General features: G+C 39.6%; 2 protein-coding genes across 2 annotated transcripts in view; one reads left to right on the forward strand and one right to left on the reverse strand.

Annotated features, from left to right (window-relative positions):
• The window catches only part of LOC113470504 (ubiquitin conjugation factor E4 A-like), a 29,465-nt gene that overhangs the window by 16,183 nt on the left and 3,913 nt on the right, over nt 1-9,369 (reverse strand). Inside the window, exons 2-7 of the mRNA XM_026828996.1 lie at nt 5,264-5,457; nt 4,459-4,631; nt 3,275-3,464; nt 2,964-3,224; nt 1,907-2,056; nt 357-500 (exon numbers count right to left, since the gene is read on the reverse strand). Coding sequence (XP_026684797.1) covers nt 357-500; nt 1,907-2,056; nt 2,964-3,224; nt 3,275-3,464; nt 4,459-4,631; nt 5,264-5,456 — 1,111 coding nt within the window. The 5' untranslated portion in view covers nt 5,457. The remainder of the gene's footprint in view (nt 1-356; nt 501-1,906; nt 2,057-2,963; nt 3,225-3,274; nt 3,465-4,458; nt 4,632-5,263; nt 5,458-9,369) is intronic.
• The window catches only part of LOC103516668 (protein phosphatase 1 regulatory subunit 12A), a gene marked incomplete at its 3' end in the record, with an annotated part of 37,338 nt that continues 33,605 nt past the window's right edge, over nt 5,637-9,369 (forward strand). The window contains 3 exon segments of the mRNA XM_008481650.1: nt 5,637-5,647; nt 5,731-5,966; nt 6,655-6,875. Of these exon segments, the coding sequence (XP_008479872.1) occupies nt 5,637-5,647; nt 5,731-5,966; nt 6,655-6,875 (468 nt within the window).

Here is a 9,369-nt window from a genome sequence, read left to right on the forward strand (position 1 = left end):
GCCTATAAGATAGGCGAAACTCGAGTCGGAGTAGAAAAACACAAATACCTAGTATCCAGTAATAATAGAAACGGTAAGAATAATGTTAATACATAGGATGTCTAATATAAACCTAACAAATAATCGCCATCTTCATTTATAATTTCTTTTTATAACTTGATTCTTAATGTTTTATTTCACACCTTACTTTGTAAACAAACTATCGATTGAAAGGTGGTTTATTAAACTGTTAGTGTAATGGGACTTCTCATTTCTGATGCTAAACTGACAGTCTAAAAGTCTAAATAAATGCACGGTTAACTGATTTTACCCTGGTTACATTGTCTCAGTGAGACTGTTGAGTGCAGCTTATATTTTACCTCGTTTTGCATTAGAGTTTAGACAGTCTCCTATCCATACTAGAAGCTGGTTTCGAACGGCGATATTTTTGGTCTTGAGGATCGTGTGAAAGATCTTGTGCGCATTGTTCAACAGATTGTCCAGGCCAAACCAGATTTTACCTGAAAATAGTAGGAATCGAATTTTATTATCATTTCTTGTAAAGAGAAATCAGGACCCTAGTCTCATAGAAAACAAGCAAACTCTTAGAGATAGATTATGGTGGCGAGGTTTTGTAAATGGGGCTCAACCACTTTTTTTTTTCTTCGCTGATAAAGGAAGTTCGAAACACGCTGATCTCAATAGAAATGCTTAAAATTTCATTTGAGGCTTCCTAAGATGAGAAATCTTCGTTTGAAATTTTCGAATTTTGAAACGCACAAAATTTTCGCGGCAGCCATTTTTTCGTGATGACGTCAGTTCATGCGAGGTCGTAAACCATGGCTGCTTCAACGTTATTTTTTTGCGACCTTTGAGGGGATTTAGGGACCGTTTTAGATGTTTTTGAGTGCGCCAATGCACTTTTTGGGTACTTTTACATCGGAATAGGACTCTACCTCGAAAAAAATTGTCATTTGGTTGTGCCCCATTGTATATTTATCCGCGGGCCAGCGCCATCTTTTTCCGTGATGACGTCAGTTCATGCAGGTTCGTTAACACCATGGCTCGCTTCAACCGTTATTCTTTTTTTGCGACCTTTCGAGCGACATTTGTAGGGGATTTAGGGGACCCGTTTTGGGATGTTTTTTGAGTGCGCCAATGCACTTTTTTGGGTACTTTTACATCGGGAATAGGACTTACCTTCGAAAAAAATTGTCATTTTGGTTGTGCCCCCATTGTCGACCTGTCATGGAGAAACAAAACGACTTAGGTATGGTACGTATTTCTTGAAGAGGTTTGACAGAGGGAACTGTAACTGCTTGGTCTTATCTTTCCGAAATCGAACGAGAGAAAGAAGCACAGGATCAGCGGAGAAAACCAGCCGTTTCCGACAACACAACCTGGCTGTTCAGGATAAAGTTCGTCACAGAGCGCCACTCGGCTGGCTAAAAAATCAAATCATTGAAAATAATTTAATCCAATATTTTCAAAGGTTTGATAGAGGGTTTTTTTTTTTTTTTTTTTTCAGAAGGTTTGACAGAGGGAATTGTAACTGCTAGGGTCTTATCGTCGTCCGAAATCGAAGAGAGAAGGAAGACAGGATAGGAGAAAACCAGGCCATTCCGAGAACGAACATTATCCCAGCAGGATAAAATCCGCCCGGGCGGGAATCGAACCCGCGGCCTAGCGCTTGGCAAGGCAGACGCACTACCAACTAAGCTAACTAGCTTGGGCTTGGTATTGGTAAAGGGTAGGCCATCGGCTTTAATAAACGCCTGGTCAACTGCGACCTGTTAGATCTTTTGTGACATCTGGCTTGATAGAGGGAACTGTAACTGCTAAGGTCTTATCGTCTGAAAGCAAAGAGAGGCGGACAGAATAGGAGGAAACCAACTGCTCCAAGAAATTTAAGTTGGGATTAGATTACCTTCAATAGTTTGCAAGATGCTGGGCGTGTACTCGTGAGGTTTACTGAAGAATTCATTGAATACAGACATGGGGGCATGAATCTGATGGTGTTTGGGTAGACAGGATATGTTCAGCATAGAACCAAACAGGGTCTCCTCGAATAGATAACCTGGGGGAGAAATATATCCAAAATGTAATGCCCACCTCTCATGTTCAGGTGGTCTGATAGACCTGGGTCTCGAGTTTATCCCAACAGACTGACAGACCTGGGTCTGAACATGAGGGGCGGGCTTTAAGAGCATGGTAAACCCAGGGATAACGCGCTCGCTGGTCATGCAAAGGTCACAGGATCGATTGCCACAATTGACAAAAAATTTGAACTCTTATTTCGATTGCAATTATTTATTTTGGTTTCTTTCTGGTGTTCTTGTGTTGACTCAGCACCTGCATAAAATGGAAGTAAAGTACCTATTTTGTTTCTTCTCATCTATCTGATGAGGGACATACTACGGGATGGGCATGCTAGGACACAGACTATGCGAGTATAGCACTAGTTTCATAGCTATGAAATAAAAAGGCAAAATGAACTAAAAAATAAATTAATGTCTGTTGTTGCAGCAGCTTTAGCTTCAGCTGCACGGTCATATCAGAATAAAGAGTATCTTTTTTTAATAGCCTGTCTGTCTGTGTTACCTGGTGGTGGTTCGTTCTCATTGGAGTGCTTCACTTGTGAGACTCGGATGAGAGTAGTGGCCAACTTCGTATTTCGATTGCAATTATTTATTTTGGTTTCTTTCTGGTGTTCTTGTGTTGACTCAGCACCTGCATAAAAGGGAAGTAAAGTACCTATTGAGTTTCTTCTCATCTATCTGATGAAGGACATACTACGGGATGGGCATGCTAGGACACAGACCATGCGAGTATAGCACTAGTTTCATAGCTATGAAATAAAAAGGCAAAACGATCTAAAAAATAAACTAATGTCTGTTGTTGTGGCAGCTTTCGCTTCAGCTGCAATGGTCATATCAGAATAAAGAGTAAGTATCTTTTTTTAATAGCCTGTCTGTCTGTGTTACCTGGTGGTGGTTCGTTCTCATTAGAGTGCTTCACTTGTGAGACTTGGATGAGAGTAGTGGCCAACTTCTCAATGCTAGCGAAACAGAGGAGCAGATCAAAATGATGCATGGGTAGCAACAGTAGAGATGCTGAGCGGAAGTCTTTGCTCACTTGATTGAGTAGCGGTTGGAATGCGGAGAGAAGAAGGGAGTCAACTTCAGCCGGGTCTTCTGTCTGGATGAAATCAGCCACGATGTGTGAGAAAAGAGTGGTGAATTGTTCTGAAAAATGAGATGAATTTATTTCAGATGGATCATGCAGAGTTGATTGCGGAGATGGCTCACATTGAGCATATGAGTACACAGGAACGTTTGGAACTGGCTCGGAGACGTCGCATTCAACAGTGGAAGAATTGGGTCCAAAGAGAGCGGGAAAGAAGCAAACATAGCAAATCCAACAAGAATAATGTCAACCATGGTTCTAAACCCAAACGACACATCTATTTCAGTGACAATGTTATGCTACTTGAAGCTGCCTCAAGGAATGATATTCAGGAAGTTAGAAGACTCTTGGTCAAAGGTATAAAACCTCATTCACACAGATTAAATAGACATGCAAGTTTCTTGCTCATCTACTTACTTCCTTGAACAAAAATATTCAACACATAAAAAATATTGATGAGGCTTGATTGGCCCAGAGTGAGTACTACAGCTCACTGAACTTTAAGCTAGTCATAAAACTAATATAAATAATAATCCCTTCGTTTCTAGGTGTAAGTCCTGACTCAACTAATGAAGATGGGCTGACAGCATTACACCAGTGCTGCATCGACAATAACGAGGAAATGATGAAGCTACTGATCGAGTTCAAAGCAAATGTGAATGCCGAGGATAGTGAGGAAAATGAGATAAAACACAAACAATTCATGAGCTTGCCTCGTTAACTTGGAGGGTAGCATGTCTCGTTGACAAACTTTATTCCAAACAGATAAGGTTGATTCTCCAAACAGGAGGTTTTCTCCAATCTTATTCTTCTTTCTTTGATTTTGGGATGATAAGACCTCCATTGGATTCAGGTTTTGATTGGACTTTTAGGGAGTTTAGTAATAAAACTAATGTAAATAATAATCCCTTTGTTTTTAGGTGTAAGTCCTGACTCAACTAATGAAGATGGGCTGACAGCATTACACCAGTGCTGCATTGACAATAACGAGGAAATGATGAAGCTACTGATTGAGTTCAAAGCAAATGTGAATGCCGAGGATAGTGAGAAGTGGACACCACTCCATGCAGCAGCCACATGCGGACATCTACCCTTGGTCAAATATTTGATTCAGCAGTGAGTATACATTGTTTTTTTTATTATTATTTTTTTTATTGATGTACATAGGTCTCACTCTTGATTACATATTAGCAGTTTTGTTATGTCTGAATTATATGGTCTGATGGCTAGCATTGGTTTGAACAGAAATAAAACATTGAAAAAATGCCCCAAGTTTTTCTAATTGTTTCCTACAGGCACAGTGAGTGAAGCTGTACAAATGTTTCGTATGATCAAATCTTTCACTTGTTTGTAAGAATCATTGTCAACGAGAGACTTAACATTGTCATTGTAGAGTCTGTTGAAGCATTCGTTCAGATATGTAATGCATTCCGTCTCAATGATGTGGTTATCTCTTGGTGATGGGCCTGAAAGGTGAGATATTAAATTTATTCTATTTGGTACAAATGTTTCGTATGATCAAATCTTTCACTTGTTTGTACGAATCATTGTCAACGAGAGACTTAACATTGTCATTGTATAGTCTGTTGAAACATTCATTCAGATATGTAATGCATTCCGTCTCAATGATGTGGTTATCTCTTGGTGATGGGCCTGAAAGGTGAGATATTAAATTTATTCTATTTGTTAGGTTTGATAATGACATTCAAACAACATTGTCATATAAAAATATTCTGATGGATCACTTAAGGCAAGCAAGGTTGTGTGTATATCATAGGAACAAAAAGACTCTGCCTGGGTGTTTTAGTGGTCACAATGCTGACTTGGTAAAGGGCATTAGGTGAATCCCAACCAAGGTACCTATGGAATTTTGTCTTCAGTATATCTGTAACAATAATAATAGGAGCCTCTTGTTGAAGTGCACAGACTTTCTTACCTATCAAATATGATTCAATATTATCTGCAATCAAGAGTCGTTCAAACAGGAGCTGCTCCAACATTTCCAAGCTGATAAGCTCTGTGTCTTCCGAACAAAATTCTTTCACATTGACAACAATAATAATAGGAGCCTCTTGTTGAAGTGCACAGACTTTCTTACCTATCAAATATGATTCAATATTATCCGCAATCAAGAGTCGTTCAAACAGGAGCTGCTCCAACATTTCCAAGCTGATAAGCTCTGTGTCTTCCGAACAAAATTCTTTCACATTGAGAAGTCCTGTTCCATTTGGCCTTAATGTGACTCCAAACACACATTCTACAAATTTGTTCATATCTTTGGGGGCTGCCATTCTGAAAGATAAGGAGTGGATTTTGATGGTAATTCCTGAAGGGATAGAGTTCCAAACACACAGAACATTGCAGAAGTTGGAGGCTGTGGAAATTTAATAGGTACACCTTACACAGACTGTGGCATTGGGCTACCACATTCATATAGGGTTTTGTTACGTCCAGTTCTCCATCTTACTCAAATGATAACTCTGTAAGAGAGATTTACAAAAATTGCAAGCTGCATAGATCTCCTTTGTAACCTCAAGGTTCTCCGGTTCCTCCCCTGTGTTACAGTGGTGCCAACTTGCTCGCAGTGAACGCGGACGGCAACATGCCGTATGATATCTGCGAGGCCGAGGCGGCTCTAGATCATATTGAGGCAGAAATGGCTGCACGAGGCGTAACACAAGCACTGATTGATGAGACACGGGCCGCCCCTGAGATTAGAATGTTAGAGGATTTGGCGGCTGAAGCGGCTAGGGGACAGGATCTAGAGTATAAGGATCCTGCTAGTGGTGCTACACCTGTAAGTAAACAACTACTTACTTAGGTAGCCTAAACATTACACACTGGTAAAATTGGTATCAAGCCTGAATTCAGATACCTACTTATTGATGGGGTGAAAAAACACTGTGAAAACAAAACGAAAAATACTTTCTACTTACTGTAATGAAAGAAAAAATTCTGATGAACAGTACTTGTTTGTATTCTATTCTCTCCTTAGCTACACATAGCAGCAGCTAATGGCTTTAATATTAATACACGCGACGCAATCTTTTGATTTAAAAAAATTTAGATTTAAAGGAGGGGAAAATGTACTTACTTAAATATGTATGTACGTTGCAAACCTACGCACTACGCATACAAGATACCTCGAGAAATTTTGTATTTTTATTCCAAGTAGGTACCCGAGTGCAATATTTCGTTAAAATTGAACTAATCGTGATTATCTCTTATGGATAAAAGACGTAAAAAGTATGCCAGTTCAACCTTATTATAGTGGGATTAACACGTATGTACATAATGTACCTGTAGTTACCTACATAAATCTATTTCGGAAATTTTTCCTGAAGATTTCGAGATTTTTTTCTGACAGTTCCGGGATTTTTTTCTGAAGATTTCGGGATTTTTCCCCAGGTTTTGTCATTAAGGTTGTGTTGTGTTCACACTTTTTTTAACCTAAATATTGATGAAAACCTCTCTTCCTCTATGATTCAGACATCTGCGAGGATCCGGAACTACGCGAGCGCATTCTGGCGTTGAAATCCGAACAAGAATCCAAGAAGATGGCGGAAGCAACGCGTCGCCGCGTCAAACGAACGCAGAGTAATAATACGCGGGCACAGAGTGTACGTCGGACTTCCATACGGGACAAAGTACTCATTACGAAGAAAGATACCCTGGAGGAGGCTAGATTGAGACTGCAAGCTGCCAACAATGTGAGTGAGATAATTATGACACGAAAAGAAAAGAAATTTCAATGGGGTTAAACATGAATGCTTGTCACAAATATCGTTTCCCAATTAATAGACCACGCTAATGGAGCAGTTGCAAATGGGTAAAAAATATAAATAAATGGCCTGCGAGGGAGCTTTGCTCGGGACATTTGATGTGACGTCATCGTGTACGGGAGCGTATGCCGTGACGTCAAAGTTCACGATTTACCGGTATTTTTTAATTCGATTTATCTCGGGATCTAGAGGTCGTAGAAGAAAAAGAAAAACTCCGTTGGTCCTCATTTTTCCTGCTCTATGACTTTGAAACATCACCAAAGTAAGCGCAACTGATCTATTTGAAATGTTTTATTATTTTTTCTAATGTGGAACCTTTTTGGGCGAACTGTGTTTTCTAATGTCTGCCTTGTAAGCGCTTGGTCGTAAGTTCGATTCCAAAAAAGGTCTTCTATACCACATCGCATTGTCTTTCAGATTCTATTAGTACAAATTTAAGCATAGAGCAAAATAGGGGAAATAGTTTTGGTCGATTTTCCCCCCAAAACCTATCTTTTTTTATGCTAGATTTTATGACTCGATTTGGATTTTTTTACGCTAGATTATATGACTCGATTTGGATTTTTTTTACGTTAGATTTTATGACTCGATTTGGACTCAAACCACCAATCTCCAGAATACTCCAGATCCAAAAGCCACTGTACTAATCACTACACCACTGAGGAAGGGGCCTTGATATTTTTTCTACATCTTCATTTATAATTTCTTTTTATAACTTGATTCTTAATGTTTTATTTTACACCTTGCTTTGTAAACAAACTATCGATTGAAAGGTGGTCTATTAAACTGTTAGTGTAATGGGACTTCTCATTTCTGATTCTAAACTGACAGTCTAAAAGTCTAAATAAATGCACGGTAGGTAGAGAACAAAAATAATTATGACACGAAAAGAAATTTCAATTGGGTTAAATCATGAATGCTCGTCACAAATATCGTTCCCCAATTAATAGACCACGCTAATTTGAAATGTTTTATTTTTTTCTAATGTGGAACCTTTTCGGGCGAACTGTGTTTTCTAATGTCTACCTTGTAAGCGCTTGGTCGTGGGTTCGATTCCAAAAAAGGTCTTCTATACCACATCGCATTGATAATTTCTTTTTATAACTTGATTCTCAATGTTTTATTTTACACCTTACTTTGTAAACAAACTATCGATTGAAATAAGGTGGTCTATTAAACTGTTAGTGTAATGGGACTTCTCATTTCTGATTCTAAACTGACAGTCTAAAAGTCTAAATAAATGCACGGTATAACTGATTATACCCTGGTTACATTGAGACTGTTAAGTCCAGCTTATATTTTACCTCGTTTTGCATTAGAGTTTAGACAGTCTCCTATCCATACTAGAAGCTGGTTTCGGACGGCGATATTTTGTTTATACCCTGGTTACATTGTCACAGTGGGACTGTAAGTCCAGCTTATATTTTACCTCGTTTTGCATTAGAGTTTAGACAGTCTCCTATCCATACTAGAAGCTGGTTTCGGACGGCGATATTTTTGGTCTTGAGGATTGTGTGAAAGATCTTGTGTGCATTGTTCAACAGATTGTCCAGGCCGAACCAGATTTTACCTGAAAATAGTAGGAATCGAATTTTATTACCATTTCTTGTAAAGAGAAATCAGGACCCTAGTCTCATAGAAAACAAGCAGACTCTTACTTAGAGATAGATTATGAGAACAAAATAATTAATCAATATTTTCAAAGGTTTGATAGAGGGATTTTTTTTTTTTTAAAGAGGTTTGATAGAGGAAACTGTAACTGCTATGGTCTTATCGTCCCGAAATCGAAGAGAGAAGGAAGACAGGATAGGAAAAAGCCAGCCGTTCCGAGAACGAACATTATCCCATCAGGATAAAATCCGCCCCGGGCGGAATTTTTTGAAATCAACCCCAATCAGATTGCTTGATCCGAAGTTAATCCAAATACGCTCACTTGTGGCCTCGGCCATCAATGATCTACTAGTGTGGTTGCTTGTCCAAAGATAGTCTATTCGTACTCAATCTACAAGCATCCCCCTATTTGGGTTCTGGGGCACTCTATTCGGGTTTTGGGGCACTCTATTCGGGTTCTGGGCCGATTTCTATTTCACTTCGGGGGGGCGGCTTTTGTACTACAGGGTTGGGGTCGTTCCAGGGTTGTATTTCGGCCGAGCCGAACACGAGATAGAATAGATTGGTGACCGCCAGAATTATGAACGTGAGCCAAAACACGAGCCTCCATTCCGACATTGTACTCTGAAATGAAAATTGGAGTTAAATATAATGGAGCAACCTCCGTGGCCGAGTGGGTATCACACTAGGCTTGCACGTAGGAGGCCCGGGTTCGATTCCCGGCGGGGCCGCAGTTTTTTTTCGGCTCTGTGCTTGGCGTTCAGGGTGCACTTGGCCTCGTGAAGACAATTGAGTGGCTACTTTTATTGAG

This window comes from Diaphorina citri, unplaced genomic scaffold (assembly GCF_000475195.1).
Source record: "Diaphorina citri unplaced genomic scaffold, Diaci psyllid genome assembly version 1.1 scaffold1636, whole genome shotgun sequence".
Classification (NCBI taxonomy): Eukaryota; Metazoa; Arthropoda; class Insecta; order Hemiptera; family Psyllidae; genus Diaphorina; species Diaphorina citri.